Here is a 23,181-nt window from a genome sequence, read left to right on the forward strand (position 1 = left end):
AGTGTGACTAACAGTATTGGAATGCCTAGTGGTTGTCTTGAGCAATGATGCACACTTACTAAATTTATTATTCAAATAGTTAAAATAGAACTAAACTACGCAACACGAGAGCCTCATCTCTCGTTGCAGTGCCATGAATATCCTTGATCTGTAACCACTGATCATACTCAGTTACACTGCTCCAAGTCCTCAAATTCCAGGTCTGGTGAAAAGAAATGCTATGAATGAGATATTAGCTACAGCTGAATGTTGAGCAGATGACACAGAACTTACTTATATGCCAAAAAATGACAGAATGGATTTTTATCACTTTTGTTGTTGTTGTTGAAATTTATCAGCATATAGTAAATCATGACTCTGTCAACACCAAGCACTAACAATAAAAATTGTAAAATAAATAAACACACACGATCTAAATGTCACACATAGGTGATGAGAGATGTGCATAAGACATGTTTAGAAAGAACTTTCAGTAGTCTGTAGGTAACATGATATCTAAAAAATAATTCCCCTGTCTGTGTATTGGACATCCAGCTGATGATAAGCTCCAGTGTAGTTCATCCGTAGAGATGGTACATTCATTTTGCTGCAGTAGGCAAAGATTCCACTCCTGAAGCATGAAACTAGGTTAAAGGCACATTGCAAAGAATCATTCATGTGTTCACATATTCCATCATAATGCTGGTAGTTATTTAGTTGTTCTGTAAAATCCACTCAGGTCATTATGTCATGGGCCTTTTGAAAAATGGGACAAAAAAAAAAAAACTACCAAATTCACGAGGCTAAACAGAACTAACTCGTAACAGACAGTAAAATGTTGGTGGGTGTTTAATATATGAGCGTTTATGTTTCTCTGCAAAGGTAAAAGTACACCATGTTGCCCTCTGGTGGTAACAATCAACTATCAGAGGAATTCATGTATCTTGGATAAAAGGTAAAAAGAGACTACAAACTGTATTTACTGCAACAGCTTTGTTTTCTCATCAAAGAAATCTGTTCTTCAGCTTCATAGAATTTACAGTTGCAACTCTGTGAGAAATTAAATCAAGACAGAGGAAAATCTACAATGTGCTAATTAATGAAACTAGATGTGTTAATGTTTAAATAAAAAAAAAAGTTTGTCTATAAAGTTGGTTTGTGTACATTGCAATTGGCAGAGTCTAAGCACATCAGATCTATAGTTGCAGTTCACAGGTCTATGCTATAACATGCAGCCAGTGAATTTTAAACCCACAGTTTGTTTTCCAATTGAAGAAGCAGTAACTGAGAAGCAAGCAGCTTTTATTTAACAACAATGTTACCAGAATGGTATACCATGTCATTATTTAATTAACTAAAACTAAATTAACTACATTAATTAACTAAAACTAAGCCAAAATGCAGAATCAGAGTGTGAAATAAGCGTGAAATGCAGAAGCAGTGTGTGAAATAAGTACACCTTTACTGCTTCCATAGGCATTAAGAATGAAAGTTGGCCAATGAGCTTAGAAAAGCAATTACTGCTTCCCTTTTATCTGAGAAGGGTTCATGAGGCCATTTCCAAACAAGTAGAAAACACTGAAAACAGTTGCCAATCTTCACAAGAGTGTCTGTCCCAGCAAATTCACCCCAAGGTCAGACTGTGCAATGCTCAGAGAAACTGCAAGAAGCCCAAAGAACTACATCTCAGACTCTACAGGCCAAAGTTAGCATTTTAAGTGGTAAAGTTCATAAAAGTACAATTAGAAAAAGATTGAACCAGTATGACTTGTTTGGAAGTGTTCTCTCTAAAAAAGAACATGGCAGCATGGCTTAGATTTGCAAAGTTGCATCTGAACAATCAGCTTTGGACAAATGAGGTCAAAGTGGAGATGTTTGGCCATAGTGTACAGCACCATGTTTGGTGAAAACTTGACACCTCGTAACTGTGTGATGGTGGAGGGATGATGATTTGGACTTGTTTTGCAGCCATTGCAGGCATCGAGTGACCATGAGCTCCTGTATCCTAAAGTATTCCAGAGTCAAATTTGAGGCTTCAGCCTGGCTCAAACTGGGTCATGCAACACAAGAATGATCCCGAAAACAGCAGCAAATCTACAACAGAATGGGTGCCAGACCTCAACCTCACTGAAATGGTGTGGTGGGACCTTAAGAGAACTGTGCATAAACAAATCCCCAGAAAACTCAATGAACTGAAGCAACCTTGTAAAGAAGAGTGGCCCAAATTCCTCCACAGTCATGGGAGAGACTGATAAAGTCTTGCAGAAATAGTCATACAGAAAACTATTACTTCATCTTATTGCTGGTTCTACAGGCTACTGACTCATGGGGCTTTCGCAGCTTTTCACACACTGCTTCTTCATATTGGCTTAGTTTTTGTTTTCATGTTGTATTTGACTTGCAAAACCTTAGAAACGACAAAGGATGTGCTTTTTTTTCACCATGACTGTAACTAAATGTAAGAAAAATACCTGTTTCACCAAAAATCCAACCCTTGTAAAGGGAGTTAACAAAGAAAATGGGTGACTGTGTAATTGCCATGAGGAAGTCACTGACTGCCAGGTTCATGATGAAGAAGTTGGGGGGTGTCCGTAGCTTCTTGTTACTGTAACACAAGATTAAAAAAATATTTTTAATGAAAAGCATTTAGTACCCTACTGAAAACTTTTGCTGTAATATGATTGACAGGGACATTGCTACTGCACAATATTGCTCATTTTGTACTGTGTGTGAGAGCTTTTGTTTGCCCTGGAGTTGTACGCAGACATGTATAATTTGTGTGAATTTGCCATTCTTAATAAAGGATTTACAAGATAATAATTGAACCCAGTAATAATTGTCCAACATGTTTTAGGTGACGTGTTAGCAAAGCTTCAACACTAATTGATTTTTTAATGACTCCTTTGTTTTAGCCTAAGGTCCCAATATCAATCAGTTAGCAGATATATTGACACAGATTTGTGCTGTTAGCAAGAAGGATCAGTCAAAGTTGAAACTTCATCTCCAGAGGTCACAAAGCCAATTTGTGAATGGCCTTTTAATTGAGAGCCATCGTACAGAGAAACATCTACACACCAAATCCAAAAATTTGTAATGAGGGAAAAATAATACAGAGACAACATAAGTTTCTGTTTATACTGGGGTCAGCAAGGTCAGAAAATAATTGAGCTGCTGCTGAACATTACACATGAGCTGGATGTGCTTTTTTTTTTTCTTCATGCTTGTTGCTGAGAGCAGCTCATCATAAATTCCCAGAAATCCCTCAAAAGTACAGCATTGCTCTTCTAACACATGATAAGTGTTGTGAAAACATTGATTTTGATCAAAGCCAAACTGGAAAAAAATATTTTTCAATGAAAATAACAGAGGAATGGAAGAAGAATTACTGGTTAATATTGGTTAAACTAGAGAAACACAAACAAAACTAGGATATAGTTTCAACTGAAATGATGGTGCTGCTGTACCTCGACCTGCATGACTTTTACTGTTCACCTTCATTGTGTAGTCAAGGTGACAGCACAGCATTGACTGTACATAAATAATATAGTAGCTGACTGAATTATTGAATTCATGCATTGATTTAATCTTGCAATCTAGCACTGAGCTATTTCTTGCTACTGAATGCCCACAGGCTGATGTGAACATGTATGCTTGGAGCATCTATACTTGCATCTTAATGCAAGAATAAATTGTTTACCCTTTCACTGTCCTGAATCTGTGCAATCTGTAATATTGTACTGTAACAGGAATGAAAGGATATCACGAGAACTGCAGGAGTTAACTTTGAGTTAGTTTTACTCAGAAAAAGAGATGCTGGTATGTAAGCCTTATTTAAAATTCACCTGCATTGTTATTAAATTAGTTGTATTGTTACCTCATTATATGTTTACAAGATATAATTAGACATTATTATATCGGTCATAACTAGAGATGCACCAAATGCAATTTTCTTGGCTGATTCTGAAGTGTGACCTTCTGATACTCATTTTCTTTCTAAGAATATTATAACTGACAGCAAATGCAAACAACAATCAGCTTTTCTTCAATTCAAAATATTATTTTCATAATAAAATAAATATGAAACTTTATAGTTATCCCCAATATACAGTAAATTTACTTTGGGCATCTGACTAGGATGCTTCCTGAATGCCTCCAGGGTCAGGTTTTCCAGGCATGCTCAACTGGGCAGTGGCCCCAGAGTAGACCCATGACACTTTGGATAGATTACATCTCTCAGCTGGCTTGGGAAAGCCTCAATGTCCCAGAAGAGCTGGAGATGGTCTGGGCTGCTACCCCAGTGACCCAGGAGCAGAAAATGGATCCATCCATTCATCCTGACCTTTTTTTTATACAACCTCACCTCCAAAAAGTTGGGATGCTGGGATCCATAAAAGCAGGTTAAAGCTCTATCATGCAAAGAAGAAGCCGTATGTGAACATTAGTGCCTATGGAATTGGCACCTTGCACATCTGGAAAGGTACCGTCAATGCTGAAAGGTATATACAGGTTTTAGATCAACAGTCCAGACCTTTCACCAACTGAAAACTATGGCAAAGAAGAACCAGGATTGTTGAGCAGCTGGTAAAAATTGCCCTCTCCCAATGTTTTGCTGCCATTGAATACAAAGTGACCTCTTAAATGATCATTTTCTCTGTTTAAACACTTTATATTTTCTAATGTGAATAAAATATGGCTTTATGAGATTTGCAGCATTTTTGAAAATTGTATTTTTTTTTTACACAAAGAGTTTAGATTTTATTTCATATTATTGATTCAGTCCTCTTAATACAAAGATTAAGACTGCATGAGTGCCAGTGTGGGAGAGCTATAGTGTTGATACTGTGTCACTGGGAGCTTGTGGATGACATTGCCTAACCTTTTACACTGCTTCAACAAACAATGAGGAAAAAATGTTAATAAAAAATTAGGAATTTTGTCAGGAGGACAAAGTGTGACTTGAATGATGATTTAACAGCACGAAGTAAATTTTAAAATGCTGAAATTATTTTCAGGTTAGGAAAGATGCAGTTCTGAAATTTACAGTAAAAGATGAGCATGTTGCTTGCCATCAATATTTCCATAAGGAAAGTGGCTTACCAGTAAAAGGCATACATGACCAGGGCGTTCCCAGTAACACCCACTGCTCCGATCACAGAAACAACGAATGCAATGATGTAGTGAACGTGGTCCTGGACCTCCACCAGCTGATAGAAGCCACGTTCCACATCCATTTCTGTGACTTCAACCACACAGACGTCAGCATCAGTGGATCTTTGTGTACAACAGTTTTTTTTTTTAAACACACACGCACAATATTCAGCTTTGTGCTGCTTAATTCTCCAGCAAAATATATTATTTGTCATAACTAGCAACCATAACACTGTATGTGGGGCCAAAAATATACAAAAAACTGCAACACTCTACTTAGTTACCATTTCTTGACATCACATTCAATTTGAGTGGATTTCTCTTATTTATGTATTCCTTAAAAAAGTTCCAAATAAATATATTCACTATTTTCCTTTATGAAACCTGAGGAAATCCACACATATCCTACCAACTTGTATCTTGAAACTTAACTGTGAACTTAGGTGCAACGGTATCTGTAAGTTCTACAGTATATAAAAGTCAGCTACTGTTGCACACAGTACAGTGCATTTATTTGGTTTTGGGGGCATTACAGAGAGCATTTTCTGGCTTTTAAACTATCAGCTAGTGACTGTCTATGTGGCAGTGGCACAGTGGGTAGGCATTTGCCTTACAGCCAGAGGGTTGCTGGTTTGAGCCCCTGTCCCTGTGCAGTGTCTGACTTAATCAAAGCTGCATCCATCTGTTCGCTACCTGCTTTGTTATGTGCTGGGCTGCTGCTTTCCCTGGTTTTCCACATAAGGGCGTGGAAGTGTAGTGTGTTGAAAAACAGAGCCATACTGCCAAATATAATTTCTCCAGATGGAAATAAATTCTTCTGACTGTAGTGGTCCTAAAGTCAGTTGTTTAGAGTAAACATGCATCCTTTTTTATTAGTTTCCTCATTTTAAAAACACTGCACTAAACTGTGGTGGTAAATATAACTGATGAACATCACAATGCAAGTCACTTGATTTTGTGAGCAGCAGGTGTTAGCATTAGCTCAAATCTACACTGATCTTAGGCACAGTCTTAAATGCTTTCACATGTCAGGTCATAGCATTGCTCATAGATGTCTTTCTTACATTTAACACACAATAGCGGGTCATTTGCACCATCTGTGTTCTCACTAAATACTGTTTGATCTCACTGGGGGAGAAAAAGACACTAAATATTTAGATCTGGCCTCTCACTTTATTTTGTTCAGGTTGTTCTGCTTTTGTTTCCTTTGTCTAGACTGTGCATTTTGATGCTTATTAACCCCCATTTAATCTCTCGAGTTCTTCTTTGATCTATGACTTAATGATAGGAGAAATTATACTATTAGTCTCTTTTAAAAAGTGGTGGGACACAGTCGCTTCCCTAAAACACGTGGAAAGAGAGCTCATTCCTGTTGCCTTATATGCTCCACAAAAACCTTCCAGTTCACAATCTACACTGACATGACATGACAGACTAAGAGTGTATAGTTTATACAGTCTAAAGGTTTCAAAAATCAAATCATTCTTAAAACTAATATTTCAAAACTGATGCCTGTTTCATAGCTGGGATTTGTGGAAGCTTAAAAGCAATTTTTTTTTCTATAAATAGGAAGTGTTTAGCAAATAGATGACCAAGTCAGTGAATTTCTGATCAAACAGGGTTATGTTTTGTTAATGGAATGGAATTAAAAGTGCACATGCAAGATTAACTGCATTCTCAGTTAGTTACCGGTACAACTGACCTTACATTGCATTAATAAATTGTTTGTTCAAGAACAAGAACATTGTGTCCAGTCCCAAACTACCCTGATCGAATACTGCGTTGAGTTATATATACATATGAGTTATATATAAACATATATACATATATATATCAACATCATTTTTTTTATTGTGCAAAAACACCTGAACATAACATTCTTTAAATAAATATATACTTAAAAGAGTTTGCTGCATACTAACCATATAAAACGTACTAAATTAACAAAACATTACTTTACCTTTTTTTTCCATAAAGTCCCTTTGTTCTGCAGCAGTGAAGCTGTACAGCATATAATGGTGAAAACTCCCCCAAATCCAAAGGCAGACTTCTGCTGCTGTCAGTTCTGGGTAAAAGATGAGAATACCCAGAAGGGCAGAAAGCAAGCAGCAGCACACTGACCCAGCCTCCCCTGCTGGCTTCCCATCACACACAGCTCTCTCATGGCAAAACACATCGATCAAGCTAGTGTGTGGTGCGTGCATGAGGATGTCCATGTGCTGCTGTTCATGTGGCCGACGTGGTCATGTCAAGACATTCCACGTGACAAATTTGTGTGTGTGTTTTTTTTCTCTTATGCACATTAATAAATGCATGTCTAATGCCCATTGCTAGAGGCGCAATATGAGCCCCACATCCAAAGCTGTTTACAGAGGAGGTGAGGAAGTGACACAGCCCAGTTCCCTGCTGCATCCCACTGGGTGCTTGGAGAATTAGGGAGAGACATATTGGGCTTTTGAAAAGCATCAGACCTTTTACCAAGTGTCATACATGTTCCATGCTCGTCCTTGTGTAAGGAAAATCCTGGGAAAAGCACTCAGATAAAAGCTTCTCAATGTTTGTCATCTCATGCACAACTGCAGCCTGTCCTCTTATATACTTACTCTTACCCCTTTTCTTCTCTGTGGAGACTCAACATGTATACAATCTAGTGAGAGGAGGCTAAGCCTTTCACACTTCTAGGTCACTGCCTTTTCTAGTGAATCCCATCAATACGTGCCATTTTCCAACCAGTTATCCTCACTATAATAAACCTTGACATAATACCACAGGGAGGCAGATGTTAGTTGTTTCTTGAACTTTTCTTGGTTTGTTATTTATTTATTTATTCTTTGGTTCTCCTTCAGATATTTGCTGGGTCAAACGAAACTGTTGTGATGACCAGCTGATTCACTGGAAATGCTTTTAGCGTCTCCGGCACAAGGCTTTACTGTTCTCAGCATGTAGATGAGACAAAGAAAGATTTCAGTAATTCTGTCTACTTAATCCAAAAAAAAAAAACTTTAATGTCTCCAAGTGATGGTTTTCCAGGAGGACGGCTTAGTGTAAATGATCAGCCCACCAAAGCATTATTGTTCACTGGAAAACTTTAAGGTGATTTTATCCAGAGAGTGAGCGTCATTACGACTATTCTGACTGGAAGACTCTAATGCACTGCCACTTTGTTTGACTTCTCCATTGCACAAAGGAAGACGCTGCACCTTGTGAGTAGAAGATGCGACAATCACTACCACCGTCTTTGCGTAGACCAGGAGCTGAAACCAACACATACTTGTGCACTGTAAAACCTAACAGTATATCTTAATAAAAGAAGTTCATTTAACTTAATCTGCTAAAAATGTTGAAGCCACTCATTCCCATGAATTAAATATAATCAAAAAATGAATTGTTGAAGTTCTAACTCAGTTGTTTTGAGTGCACTTTGTTGAGTATTTTAAGTATTGGTAATAAATTTCCAGTTAGCTTCACTGACTCTTTTTCTTGGAGTTGACCTTATATCACTACAAAAAATGCGAACACCACTTCATCTTACAATTGTTGTTTCTATTCTGTTAAAGTTCTAAGCAGCTTATTGAGAGCTAGCTTACACCAAGCCATGTGTTCCTGTTTGTTTCAGTCAGCTAAAATTAAGCAAAGTGGTAGATTTTTTAAAGTGCACAGTGCGGGAGAAACTCTCTGCTTCACCACTCCTGCCTGCTCACTGTCATTCATTTAAATTTAATAATTGGACTCCTTATTCTGATTGTTTGGTGTCAATTCCTTTTCGATAAAACGAACACGCAGAAACCTAAAGGCTTAAACAGCAGACACACGCACACTTATTTAAATTCCTTCAGTATGCACTTTGTTATATTGTCTGCTGTGATCTTTTAAAATATTCCATGTTTATCTTCTAATAGATAATCTACAATCCTGCAAACATGTGCCACACTCTTATTCCTGCGAAAAGACAGAACTCTCTGAGATAAGCATAAATCAAATTGAACTACAGCAGGTAAGCTCTGTTGTGAAAAGAGTTCTGCAGTATCATGTGCACAAACTTTGTAAGAAGCATCTGATATGTAATTATATCTTACAGATCATGGGCTGAGGACGTTTTGCTACGGTTTTTCAAGGAACCTAATAAAGGTTCTGCCGTTGCTGTTAAAGTTATACCTGCTGCCAAAAACCATATTTTTAACAGAGAAAAGGAGATTTTTTAGTTAAAACTGTTGAAAAATGTTGGGATTATTAACGTTCTTGGAGCTGGGAGAAACGCAGACAACAAAAGCTTGTTCCTTGTGCTTGAATTTATTACGAAGGAGTATTAGGGCCACATTGAAAAAAAAAATTAAATTGTGCATTTCGAGAATAAAGTCAAAATTTCGAGAATAAAGTCGTAATTTCAAGAAAAAAGTCAAAATACTATTTCGAGAATAAAGTCAAAATTTCAAGAATAAAGTCGTAATTTCGAGAAAAAAAAGTCAAAATACTATTTCGAGAATAAAGTCAAAATTTCGAGAATAAAGTCAAAATTTCGAGAATAAAGTCGAAATTTCGAGAAAAAAGTCAAAGCGTCAGGACGTCGTATTACATCCCACAGGCCATGAAATTAAGTGAGGAAAGTGACCACTACCTGCCAGAGTGTGAACATTAATGAAGAGAGAAGGTAAGTGAAGTGTTCATGTTGTATTGTTGACTGATAGCCACACGCGGTATGTAAATCTTGAGTACAATGCTATTCCTCCGCTCATAATCTCCCAAATAAAGTGACAAGCAGCCAAAATCTACTGGCCAAGCTAGCTAAAATTGCAAGATGCTATCACAGACGGTACACTTTGTTTTTATTAGTTGTCATCATCTTAAACTAATTGCTTATGTTAACATCCTGTGACTCTTTTAGATCTGTTTAACCCCTTAACTGGCAGCAAAAAAATCACCTGACAAAAACTACATAACGCCTTCTGGTTATTATTGGCTCTGAAAAACACATTTCATAGCCTATTAATCGGCTGCGTCTGGTCCGCGGGCCGAATGAAGTGCATTTATATGGCAGGCTAGACCCGCCCATTTTGACTGACACCTCATTCGGCCAATAATGTTAAGAAATGGGTTTCCCAGAGCCAATAATACTCAGAGGGCGTCACGTAGCTTTGTCAGGTGATTTGGTGCAGCCAGTTACATGATTGGCCGAATGACGTGTCAATAAAAATGGGAGGGTCTAGCCTGCCATATAAAAGGGACTACAAACGGCCCGTCACCGGGCCCTTGCCAGTTAAGGGGCTACAGGACCATACTCTGGAAGAGAACCGCTTCTCTGAAACTGACAAAAATGGCAATCACCGTGACAGATTTCCTACGTGATCGGGGGGTTCCAGAAGAAGCACTCACACTAATCGAGGAGCAAAAGGTGCGATGTGACAGAGACACAGACAGGGTAGCCAACTATAACCTGCAAGTGAATCATGGTATTCTCTGAGAATGCAACCGGGGAAAAGTGTATGCTATAGTAACTTAAGATGCAGAGGCCCTGCAAATTAGGTCATTTCAATATAACAGCCAGTTTTCATTTGCATTTTTAAGGATTTTATATTCAGGCTTTTCTTCCACTACCACTTGTAAATGCTCCATTGTAAAAAAAATGTCAGTCTATTATTTATGATATGACAATGATATACAACAGAGGTGAATGAAAGACTATACAGATATATCCATACATTGTTGGACTGGGATAGTTTGGTGACTGTTTTTCTTCAATATTGACTTGGTTGCGAAATGATAGAAATAGGACACACCTAGTTAACTACTTACTAGTTTAAATACATCAATCCTTCCATTTTCTGCTTATCTTGTTGCTGTCATTCTTTCAGCTGCTCCCTTGTTCATAACGGGTTGCCACAGCAAATGGAAATACATATTTTATCTTTAAGATTTTTACACCAGATGCCCTCCCTGACACAACTATTCCTGGGATGTTAATATACCATTAATAGATTTAATGCAAGTTATTGCATTTTAATATTTTATTTAGCCATATAAGATGATACTTTGTGGTTCTAAATTTAGTGGGCTATTTTTGTTGTTTGAATGAGTTTGAATGTTTGAACTTTAAATTTAAATTCATTTGAATAATTTTGTTGGTATATTTCTACAAATTACATTTATTTTGAGGGCAGAAAGGTGGTGTGGTGGTTAGAACTGTTGTCTCACAGTGAGACGGTCTGGGTTCGAGTCCACCTTGGCAAACCTTTTTGCGTGGAGTTTGTGTGGGTGTTCTTCAGTTTCCTTTCACAGGCCAAAGACATGCACTTAGTGGGGTTAGGGTTCTATTTAGGATTTTAAATTGCCCATAGGTGTGAATGGTTGTCTCTCTCTCTCTCTCTCTCTCTCTCTCTCTGTGTTAGCCCTGCTACAGGCTGGCAACCTGTACAGGGTGTACCCTGCCTTCTGCTCTAAGATAAGCTGAAGAAAATGGGTGGATGAACATTTACATTTAATTTACTTATCTCCCAAAGTCACAAATTGCACATAAAGGTTAGGCTACATTCATAACATACAAATCATTTGCTATATAATCAATCATTTAGCATAATGACCTGAGTAAGATGCCATGAGTTTGTTCAAATGAATTTGCAGATTCTTTCCAAAATTTTCTGCATACATATGACAAATGATCCTTATCATGGTTTTCCTATTCTTCACAGATCGACAGGGATGTCATTTTGCTTATGGACGATTCAGCTTTGGCTAACTACATTCCCTCATATGGAGACAGAATTGCTCTTTTTAATTTTTGCAAAAATCAGAAACCTGTCTCAAAGCGAAAAATGGGCCTTTTTGAAAAGCTCAGAGAAAAAATGAAACTAAGAAGGGAAACCAAACAAAGTGAAGAGGAGCCTAAAACCTCTAAATCCAACTCTAGACGAAGAGTCATTAGACGGACTATTGAGATAGGTTGGATACACCAAGACAATAGTGAAATCAAACAGGTTAGAGCAAAGCAAGGAGGAGGGACCAGAAAAGTTGTTATGAACATCAGTGGTGGATATAATGACATCCTGAAAGAAGGGAAAAGTCTTTTTTTCCCAAATGGTGTTTCAAGTAAAGGCCATGAATCAGAGTTTGATGTTTGGGATTTTCAGCAAAATTCCTTATCTGGTGACATCTCAATTGGCACAATATATGACACCGTCAAACTTCCCATGCTGCGTTTCTACATTGCCACAAAGCCACAATCAGTTGTAGATGTTTCTTCCACTGAATCAGAACACACTGATGTTAATTCTAACTTTGATGGCCAGGATGACATTATTGAATTTTCTGACAGCCAGTCCTTTTCTTCGGCACCCAATTACTCAGATAACAATCAGGAGAGTCCTCATCAGCAAGTTGTCTCAGACCAGTCAATTGTTACAAATCAGCCAGTCACCACAGATCCCATGGTGGCTTCAGAGGTCCATTTTATCTTACCAGAGATATTATCAGATGATGCAGTTGTTCTTCACGACTATGTAACACTGGGAGAAAATCCACATATTATCTCTGACCCAGAGATTACATTTGGCCCAAACCCAGAAGATGATTTTGATAATGCTGACACACTGATTTTTCAGCCTGAAACACCTGACCATTCACCTCAAACAAAAATGCTAACCATACACCACGCAAATTGTTTCAATGATATGATTGAAGCATTTTCTGACCCAGACACTCTGACTACACAACTGACAGTGAGGCGACTACTTCCAGATAATTCTGAGGAAGCTGGTAGTGGCTCAGGGGTACTCAGAGATATCTTTAGTGCCTTTTGGCAAGAATTCTATGATCGTTGCACTCTTGGTACATCGGTGAAAGTGCCCTTCATCAGACATGATTTCAAGGCTGACACCTGGAAAGCTATTGGCAGAATTTTCTTGAGAGGATACCAAGATTGCCACTACCTTCCCATCAAGCTTGCATCCCCTTTTGTTGAGGAGATGTTATTTGGAGTAGTGTACAGTCACCTGACAGAAGTCTTTCTTCAGTTTGTAAGCTGCCAGGAGCGAGAGATCCTCAGACAGGCTTTACAGGACTTCTCTTCCATCGAAGCTGATGACCTTCTTGAGGTCCTTGACAACTACGAGTGCAGAAGAAGAGCCTCAGCAGAAAATCTACAATCAATTTTGATTGAAATTTCACACAAAGAACTTGTGCAAAAGCCAATGTTTGTAATTGATTGTTGGAGGGATATTGCAAAACCACAAATCAGTCTGCATTATGAGAAGCTAAGGAAGATGTACGATGACCTTAAACCCACATCTAAAAAGGTGACAAGGCTGTTAAAGTTTCCAGGTGATATGACAGCAAAGCAAAAAGAGGTTGAGCATCATCTCAAAAGGTATATCAGAGAACTCAATGAAGAAAAACTAGGGAAGTTTCTGAGATTCTGCACAGGTTCTGATTTGATTGTGTCAGACAGTGTCACTGTGGAGTTTACAGTAATGTCTGATTTTACAAGACGTCCAATAGGATGAACATGTGGCATGTTCCTACAGCTACCTGATAGCTACGAAAATCTCCCTGACTTTCATGCTGAATTCAACAAAATTCTTGAAAGCGACATTTGGGTGATGGATATTGTGTAGCATAATTATGTGGCCCCTTAGCCATAATTCTGGCTATGCTGTTGCCAGGCTAATAAGTTTAAAATGGTGAAAAAGATCACAGCCTTAGTTAACCGATACAAACACCTACAACTGTTTATTTCCTTTTCTTAGGTGTACTTTGTCTTCAAGTCTCATCTCTTCTGTCCGGTTATACTAGTGGCCTATACTGGACTTTTTTGATATCTGTTTTTACAGGGCTACTTCAAGTACATTTCTCACAAGCTGGGTTCTAAGCTATCAGCAACTGCATATCTGTTTTAAAAGGTGCTGAATTGGAAATGACATGTTTTTGTGTGTAGATGTTGGTAATGTAGCCAATGGAAAAAAAAATCTACAAAATTGTAATAAGTAACTCATATAAAATAAATGTAAATAACAGACAGTTAGGACCTTATTGATATTTTTCAAATCTTCACTGACAAAATATTGTTGGATTGAATCTGCACTTGATATGGTAGGTGAGCATCATATTTTATTTAAAGTTATTGTAAACTAAAACCAACATGTGCAGACTCTTGTGAATAGACACGTTTACATCTGTTCTAAGCAGCTACAGCAAGCTAATGTGAATACCAATTACATCCTCCAAGGGATTCCTATGCTTTTCAATTGGCTAATCAATATTTGTGAATGTGCACATGTAAGATTTCCCGTTCATGTGACATTTCCCATTGTTACATCTTCAGGGTTTTATGTTGCTTAGTATGTTCATAATTTAGACAATGTATTTTTTCTTCATATAGTCACTGAACTGCATTGAACTGCTGCTGCAAAAATGTATTTCAGTTTTGTGCCTTAGGATATGGTTTCCCAAGTACACACAGGACAACTGTGATGAAGCCACAAGTTTTACATGATTGATCTGCCATGCTATTTTTTTTTTTTTTTTTGTCATTTTAAAGTAATGGAAATTGTTATTTCTTTTTATGTTATCTTTCTTTTTCTTTACAAATGCACCAAAGAATGTTCATAATTTGTTGTATAAGCGCTTTGAGTGCTCATACTGAGTAGAAAAGCGCTATATAAGAACTAGTCCATTTACCATAATTTGATGTTTTTAAAAGTGCACCAGTTTCATTTCTGTATGATCTGTTTAACAATCAGTTAAGTTAATAATCAAGACTTAATAGCTAGTTGATAGCACAAAAAGTTAGTGAAATAAAGAGTTTTCTATTTAAAGATTTTGTGTCTAGTGACTGGCACCTGAGTAATTTTGCAGGAAATTAAGTGCACATTGCATCCTCTACAATACAATCTTTTAATACTCCAGCATGTTGTGCCATTGTTACAGACAATATTCTTGTAGGTTGTTATGGTAACCTTCATGTTGAGTCAGTCCTTGACAGTTTAACACAAATTAAATTGAAGAATAAAAGCATAATTAACCCACCACAAATTAGTTCAGCCTTCATATATACATTGCAGTATTTCATTTCTTAGTAACAAGTACAATTCAGCAGCAGAAAATGCATCTCTTGGAGCATCCCATCCTTTTTCCTGCATTAGAAGGTAGCAGAGATCAAATACAGTTTCATCACAGGGGTACTGGCTTTTGGGGGTGCACTCCTCCTTACATAGGGCCAGCTCCTCCAAATCAATAGTCTTAAGACAGTCCTCAGCGCCATGCATCTCTGCAAGTGTGTACATCAAAACAGGACGGCCTCCAGTCACCCCGTGACCCCCCTTTGGTCTTATTTTGTGGGAATTCCAGGTTGTCACGACTTCATTAAGTTCGTCCTGAATAAAAAGATAACAAAAACATCATACTGAAGCTTTTAATTTTTCTGTTGCTGCTGTTGCGCGCATAGTCCTAATAAAAATAGTCAGGTGTGCGAATTTTTTGAGAATTATGCGCTCCAATACCAAATATTAATATTCCACATATGCTCTAATTAAAACAATGCTGACTTTATGATGGAAGAAGTGGATAACGAAAGCAAGGGTAATGAGCTCGGAAACGTACCTGAACAAGGTTTAGGAAGCAGAACTGAATTAAGCTTTTATCCAAAAAATCACCGGAGAAATGCCCATCATCTTGGAGAGTTTGTAAAAGATTGATCCAAAACTGTGCACTTTGTTTTCTCAAGATTCCCCACCAAAACTCAATACGCTGGTTTGCGGTGCTGCGCCCATAGACGAAACTTCGGTCTCTTGCAAAACTGTCAGTGTGGTTCCTTCGCAAAAAGACAAGCATGGTTTCAACATGTCCATTTTCTGTCCCCCTGTCAGCTCGGGACATCCTCCCAAGCGCGCAATGGATGTGATGAAGTAATCAGCAATCACCTTTGGGTCGTTGTTTGTTCTGTAGGCTTCCATCCACACAACATAGCGACTAAAACCATCAATGCAGCCATTGATGCCAATGCCATTTTATCGTACGATAAAATGGCATTGGCATCGTCGTTCAGTTCATGGATTCGTTCAGTTTATCGTACGAATCCATGTGCCACAGAGCATTTGGGCCTTTATTACGGTAATGCCTGCGTCTCAGACGGCGCGCCCGCCTGAGCTCCACACCTTCCAAATCTGTGTGATTTTTCCTTCTGACTAGACATAGATTTCTGCACCATCTCTTCAACGTCCTTATACTTATAACTACATCGTGTTTATGCGCTAAAAGAGAAAGAATTTCCTTATTACTAAAACCGATTTTGAAATAGTTTCACTAACTCATCCACGCAAGGCATTCTGGAGAGGGTATAGCAGACGTCGCGTGGCAGTTGTTTGACTTGAAACGACTTTATTCTCGAAATTTCGACTTTATTCTCGAAATAGTATTTTGACTTTATTCTCGAAATTACGACTTTATTCTCGAAATTACGACTTTATTCTCGAAATTTTGACTTTATTCTCGAAATAGTATTTTGACTTTTTTCTCGAAATTGCGACTTTATTCTCGAAATTTCGACTTTATTCTCGAAATGCATTTTTATTTTTTTTTTCAATGTGGCCTTAATACTCTGTCGTAATTTGAGCATCAACAAAGCAATGAAATCAAAATCAGCTGGATGCTGTCCTTGAAACGGAACTTTGGAGGCTCCACCATCCTGCCTGCTTGTTCATGGTGTTACTGCTTAGACAAAGAAAAGATAAAGATGCAGGTGAGACATAAGTACTACTGTTAATCCAAGGTACATCATCTTATCACCTTATTTATTTATTTAAAAATGAGGATCAAGATTTGCTTGGCTGTAAAAGGTTGCTTCTTTTTGAAGTAATTAAATTTTCTCACTAGAATTAAAGACCCAATTAAATGAAAATAAAACATCCATCATTAATAATGTAGTTTTTAATGGGCTCAACATGTCAGTGACATTTCCTTAGGGTCTCCATGTTCCTTTTGGCTGAAGATTCAAACCCAATTAAACCCAAAATATCCAAAAACTCATTGGGATGAACAGGTTCCAGCACGATTCGTGCTCGGCCCTAATGAAGCAACTAAAGCAGAAACTAATGTCCTAGAAAAACTGAACTGAATTCAGCTGAAATATTATTCTTGAAACACGTTTCCTGGAGCTGTTACAGTGTCTTGCAAGTTTGACATGTATCTATTTTTAAGATTTTATACATTCAGATCATGTATTATACACAATACACAAATGATGGCACTCGAGTATGATTTTAAAGTGCTTTAGGGAATGTTAAGCTTCCTGCGTCTGAACAGCAGGTGGCGTTTCAGGCAAAAACAATAACCAGAAATGCAGCAGCTGATTTTGATCATCTCTACAACCATAATCATCTTCTATTTTTCAGGAGACAAAAGGGAGATTGGGGTTATGAGGTGGCACTGCTCCTTCCTGTAAAACAGTACAATACTTAAAGTACATGGTCTGTAGTATACTTGCTATACTTATACTGAAGCATACTTAATAAAATAAACTTTAAGTATACTACTTTTTGCCAAGGGCACAGTGAACCCTGAGAGGGTGTGTTGTGTGTGCATGCGTCAGGTTTTTTTTTTTTTTTTGGAGGGGGGGGGGGGGGGGGGCTAAAAATCTGTCCGCAAACACCTCAGAAAGTATAGGGCTGCGCCCCTGCCTACATTCATTGTGTTTCATCAGTAAAAGAACACGCAGATACCAATTAAGCTAACCCCAGTAAGCACATGTCTTTGGAATGTGGGAGGAAACCGGACTACCTGGAGGAAACCCAGGGAGAACATGCAAACTCCACACAGTAAGAGGGTGAGGCCTGGGCCAAGGTGGACTCAAATCCAGACCTTCCAGATGTTGTTCTGTGAGGCAGCAGTGCTTACCACTGCGCCACCATGCTGCCCTCTCACATTAAAATATAAAATCATATTTTTCTTCAAAAATGACATCAGGAAAAATGATAATATTTCAAGCTGATGAAAATCTGCTTATTCTTCAGGTAAAAATCCTGATGTGATTTTTTGCGCTTCATATGCGGAAAAACGCTGCATAGACTGCGCGGTGTTTCCAGTTTATCAGCAAAGAGCACAGCTGCAAACACAGCGGTGGAGACCTGCTCTGATTTCCATCCCTGAAGCTGCAGGAACAAAGGTGCCGCCATTTGCGAACTTTTACTGTAACAAACCCTATATTGGATGTGAAGCACAATATAAAGCTTTGTGCAGCATTCACATGCTTTGTCAATTTGGCGGTTACGAACTACCCAAAACACAACAAAAGAAAACAAACCTTTACAGTGCTGTACCTTATTTTGGGGTGTTTTTTTTTTTTTCCTCCTTCTGGACAGTTTCTGCCTGCCCTGAAGACAAAATGAAAAATGTAATGGGTTACAATTAGTTAGCCAAGATCAACGGTCCAACAAGCCCTGCTGCAGTGCCAATAATTGCAACAACACTAAAGCCCTGAAATAATGGGAGTTTTCTGTGAACTTAAAACAGTGAGACCAGGTTCTGTTGAGTTTTCAATTTTTGCTAAGTAAAATCATCTAAAACCAAAACAATGAAGCAATCGATAATGAATCTTTGATAAGGATTTATCATGTGCACACTATTTTTAAATTTTAAATAATTGTGATTAAAATTATGATCTCATGGGTGTGTAGCCTTACTGTTAATCCTCTCAGCCATGGTGCCATATCCGTAGTCTATTTGTGCTGTTAGTATGAACAATTGTGGGATTATGGGTCCCAGGATAAAAATGTTTCTCTTTTTGATGGCACTGAAAAAAATCAGAAATAAAAGATAGATATAAGCACAAGAAAAAAACCCAAAAAAACCAGGAAACTTATTTGTGTGTGTGTCTCCGTGTGTGTGTGTGTGTACACTCACAGAGCAGCCAGCCCTACTGTGGAAATGGCAACCAGGGCGCCAGTGTATCTGGCTGCCTCCCTGCAGGCTCCTTTATAATAGCGTGCTTTTTTTTTGTTGTTCTCTTCCTGAAATTCCACCAGAACACACACACATATGTAACAGGTGGTACCACAAGGCGTTGCATTTTCCCTGGCTTAAGCCTCAATAAAAGGGAAGCTGGCGGTGTTGTTGGGAGGTGCCAGTTTCCAGTGGACAGCCAGGTGGTTGTTTGGCATTACATGCTCCGGGTGTGCGATCGTGGTAAGTCGGAGAATTGTTTTTAAATTGTTTGAAACAGTCTTGTGTGTACCGACGTGTGGTGTATATTTTTATAACAGGGCCACACAACTTTTAGGAGCGCAAAAGATTGAAGTGGGATTGTTTGGGCGTGGGGTTCGACGCCATATGGCCACACTCGATGTCCTGCAGGATTTGCCGTGACAGGGTGTGGGCTCATGAGACGTTGCAGGTAGGCAGTGTTTTTAAGTTGTTTTTAAGGATTGATGTAGAATAAAGTGTTTTTTGTAGTTAGTAATTTTCATTACTGGGTGCGCATGTGCGTGCGTGCGCACACCGCGCTGCTCCTCAGAGAGTCCCATGTGGTGTTTTTTTTTTTTTTTTTTTTTACTATGATAGCACAGATAGCAGCGAGTGTCTTGTTGTGGATGATGTTGTGGATGATGTACGGAACACTTCTTAGTCAGGAAAAAAAACACCAACATCAAAGTAGACCTGAGAAGCGCACACAAGGCAGCTACGGAAACCGCTCTCATCCTACAAGGCAACCTGGCCTGCACCTCCAGAGAAACGTGACTACTCGTCGGGTCAACGCAGCCCACAACGTTGTGTTTAGTCCTTGTGCGTTTCCGGCTACTTTATCAGTCAGATAATAACAATCAGGACTAATAATCAAAGCATCAATATAAGGACTCACAAATGTCAGCAAATTCCTGGAGGGAGCTGCTGAAACTATGGGAATGGACGTGAAGAAATGAAGAAAGTGAAAAAATGGGGACAAATATGTTTGCACCCTAAAAACTGAGCACAAAGAGCGAGGACCAAAAAAACCCCAGCACACAACCACAAGGTAATTAACACACGCAATCCAGCTATACATGCATAAATGCGGACATGAGGTCGGACACTTCCGTAGGCTACATAGGCCGCAAAGACCCTGCAAGTCTAATCAGCGAGCATCTAACCAAGCTAGCTCCAAAACAGAAGCAGCATCAGGTGGAGAGAACATCAGGATGCAGCTGGATTTGAGCTTTGACTCCTTCAAGGAGTTTGTTTTGTCAAACACCACATGTAGCTGTTGTTAATCTGCTGCACTGAGGCTGAACTTTATTGGGAGTTTATTGTAGAATTTATCGAGTTTTGGAGTTCATATTGTTAGCAGTTTCTCCCTGTTGATGTTCATGTGTGTCCTTAATATTACACACATTTAGCATGTAGTTCTGCTGTCTGTGAACAGTTGGTTGCTGAATAGATTTCTTTAAAGGGTATCTTTAAAGCGTACCTGATTAAGTATGAAAATACTAAAACTAATACTGAAACTAACTAAAACTAAGCATAAAACCAAAAATAAAAACTAATAAAAACGAGCAAAACCACTCTGAAAACTAATTAAAACTAACTGAATTAGAGAAAAAAAAGTAAAAACTAACTAAAACTAAACTATAATGTAAAATCCAAAACTATTATAACCCTGGTACAAACACCTGCACACGACCACAAGGTAATTAACACACAATCCAGCTACACAAGCATAAATGTGGACATGAGGTCGGCAACTTCCGTAGGTTATGTACATAGGCCGCAAAGACCCTGCAAGTTTAATTAGCGAGCATCTAACTAAGCTAGCTCCAAAACAGAAGCAGCATCAGGTGGTGAGAACATCAGGATGCAGCTGGATTTGAGCTTTGACTCCTTCAAAGAGTTTGTTTTTGTCAAACACCACATGTAGCTGTTGTTAATCTACTGCACTGGTGCTGAAGTTTATTGTGGAGTTTATTGTAGAATTTATTGAGTTTGGGAGTTCATGTTTTTCTTTGTTTCTCCCTGTTGATGTTCATGTGTGTCCTTAATATTACACACATTTAGCATGTCTTGTGAACAGTTGGTTGTTGAATATATTTCTTTAAACAGTATCTTTTGTCAAGTTTTCATTACACAATAGTCACTTTTGCACCTTGAATCTTGCACCTGATTAGGTATGAAAATACTAAAACTAATACTGAAACTAACTAAAACTAAGCATGAAACCAAAAATAAAAACTAATAAAATGAGAAAAACCACTCTGAAAACTAATTAAAACTAACTGAATTAGAGAAAAAAGTAAAAACTAACTGAAACTAAACTATAATGTAAAATCCAAAACTATTATAACCCTGGTCAGGTGTATCCTGTTTTTGTAAGTGTTAATTATTGTAATGTTTATTTGGTTTGGCCATGTTCCCAGGCTGGTTGGTGCAACAAAAGGTCAGATGACTTTGCAGGCCTGAAGGGATGTGGACCATGTGTTTTGGTGACTGTTTATGGTATTTCTTTTTGGTTATTTTTTCCTGTTTATTTATTTTATGTTTCTTTTTGTTGAATTTTGAAAACTGCTTCTTTTGTTTCTTGTAGATTTGAAGATTATTTTCAGGGGTGCATTTGTGGGTAGGCCTCGAAGCAGTGCACCTTGGGTTAGTATTGTGTACATTTTATTTTGTTGTGTAATTATTTTGGGGATTCTTTTGTGATTGATGTTTTTGTGTTTCTGTTAATACAGGAAACTAGACCATTGCAGTCGTTAGTGCACTCAATCACAGGCTGTCTTTTATGGGTTTTTATGGTTGTTTTAAGAGTGAGTTGTTCAAATAAAGAGCTTTATTTTATGAAATTCGTGTTCTGTCTTGAGCTCTTTGGCCAGACACTACATAAGTTTTACTCTACAGAGTTGAGTTGGGAAAACTTAACATAGCCAAGTAAACCTGACATAGGACTTTTTTACTGTCAAACAATACAACTAACTTAAGTTGATGCAAATAACTCATGGTCTTTGAATAATCAAAACATAATACTATGTTTTATAGTGAACAATGGTGACATTTCCTTTTTTGAGTGAATGCCACTGGCTGAGGAGTCCTTACATTTGAAAATAATCTCACCTTCCTCTCCTGTCCTCTCTTCTGTCTTCTATCACATCTGTCTCCATCTTATGACATATTAACTTTTTTCTCATTGGAAAATAGCAGCTAGCAGTTAATACATACTTTTATCTTGCAGACAGATTGTGATCCAAACTGAAAATCACCTGCCACTTAAAACGAAGTCATTTCTTTTATCTCGCTCCCATTTTGCAGCACTAGTTAGATGGCTTCACGCAGAATTTTTGCATCTTCAGCTCTGACATCTGTGTGCATGAATGCATGACAGTGATAAGAAGGAAAAGGGGAGGTGTAGAGGGTTTTGCTTTATATTATTGTGTATTTAATCAACTATCTAATTTAATTGATCCTTAACAGAAGGTGCCAGATTGCTGTTTTGATCGTTCTTTCCTACTTTAATCCCAGTATGTAATGGTGTAAAATTGGAGATCTAAACACAGGACCTGTGAGGACTGACTCACTTATACACCAGCTTCAAGTGGCTACAAGAGTTACTGCAGTTTTGGGCACTTCTGTGTCTGCTTCATTTTTCAGCTCTTGAGTTTGGTGCTTATGTGAATCTGGCTCTCCAAAATAGCTTGTTTTCATTATGATTATGGTGAATTTTGAATTTTAAGCTGGATTGTATTCGATCACAGTAATATTCAGTGAGATATTTCAAATTTAAACAAACGTTTTTGGGTGAAGTGAAACTAAAATTGCATGTTCATACAGCACAATGAAGGCTTGGCACAATAGGCTTTTTCCACAGCAGACATTATGATTTCTCAGAATAGGAAATGCTCAGGTTAGCTGTAATCTTAAGGGATGGCTGTATTGTATTAAAAAGTATTTCTAGTTCATGCAACAAAGAGGGATTTTTAGGGATTATTTTTTACTCAGTGAATAAAGGGCAATTGTTTAAAGGTAAACTCCAGTAAATTAATTAATAAACAGTGGATCAACCAAATAATACACAATTAAATTATACATTAGACAGAGAGCAACAGATCAGAA

At 38.0% G+C, this 23,181-nt stretch overlaps 2 protein-coding genes and 1 long non-coding RNA gene across 3 annotated transcripts; 1 reads left to right on the forward strand and 2 right to left on the reverse strand.

Moving 5' to 3' along the window:
- Window positions 1–167: 167 nt before the first annotated feature.
- On the reverse strand, window positions 168–7,178 carry LOC115789733 (melanopsin-B-like). Its single transcript, XM_030743244.1, has 4 exons — window positions 7,088–7,178; window positions 5,077–5,218; window positions 2,451–2,584; window positions 168–202 (listed from the first exon to the last, which is right to left on the reverse strand). The coding sequence occupies exons 1-4, from the start codon at window positions 7,137–7,139 to the stop codon at window positions 168–170; spliced, it is 363 nt and encodes a 120-aa protein (XP_030599104.1). The 5' UTR covers window positions 7,140–7,178.
- A 3,231-nt stretch (window positions 7,179–10,409) lies between these two features.
- LOC115789734 (uncharacterized) lies at window positions 10,410–14,012 on the forward strand. Its single transcript, XM_030743245.1, has 3 exons — window positions 10,410–10,516; window positions 11,811–13,211; window positions 13,947–14,012. Exons 1-3 carry the CDS (start codon window positions 10,439–10,441, stop codon window positions 14,010–14,012), a joined length of 1,545 nt encoding a protein of 514 aa, XP_030599105.1. The 5' UTR covers window positions 10,410–10,438.
- Window positions 14,013–16,607: 2,595 nt separating this feature from the next.
- Window positions 16,608–19,619, reverse strand: LOC115789382 (uncharacterized). Its single transcript, XR_004020693.1, has 3 exons — window positions 18,792–19,619; window positions 18,429–18,482; window positions 16,608–16,821 (listed from the first exon to the last, which is right to left on the reverse strand). It is a non-coding gene; the product is annotated as an uncharacterized LOC115789382 (long non-coding RNA).
- Between the last annotated feature and the right edge of the window lie 3,562 nt (window positions 19,620–23,181).

The sequence above is a fragment of the Archocentrus centrarchus genome, chromosome 12 (assembly GCF_007364275.1).
Source record: "Archocentrus centrarchus isolate MPI-CPG fArcCen1 chromosome 12, fArcCen1, whole genome shotgun sequence".
Lineage (NCBI taxonomy): Eukaryota > Metazoa > Chordata > Actinopteri > Cichliformes > Cichlidae > Archocentrus > Archocentrus centrarchus.

Excerpts from the sequence above, each read along its gene's own strand:
- LOC115789733 (XM_030743244.1), bottom strand. The coding sequence starts at position 7,139 with ATGCTGTACAGCTTCACTGCTGCAGAACAAAGGGACTTTATGGAAAAA. Across the intron at positions 5,219-7,087 it reads GGACTTTATGGAAAAAAAAG|TCACAGAAATGGATGTGGAA; the intron begins GTAAAGTAATGT and ends GTGTGGTTGAAG. Across the intron at positions 203-2,450 it reads TTGGATTTTTGGTGAAACAG|ACCTGGAATTTGAGGACTTG; the intron begins GTATTTTTCTTA and ends TCTTTTCACCAG.
- LOC115789734 (XM_030743245.1), top strand. The coding sequence starts at position 10,439 with ATGGCAATCACCGTGACAGATTTCCTACGTGATCGGGGGGTTCCAGAA. Across the intron at positions 10,517-11,810 it reads CACTAATCGAGGAGCAAAAG|ATCGACAGGGATGTCATTTT; the intron begins GTGCGATGTGAC and ends TATTCTTCACAG. Across the intron at positions 13,212-13,946 it reads AAGCTGATGACCTTCTTGAG|GGCTACTTCAAGTACATTTC; the intron begins GTCCTTGACAAC and ends CTGTTTTTACAG.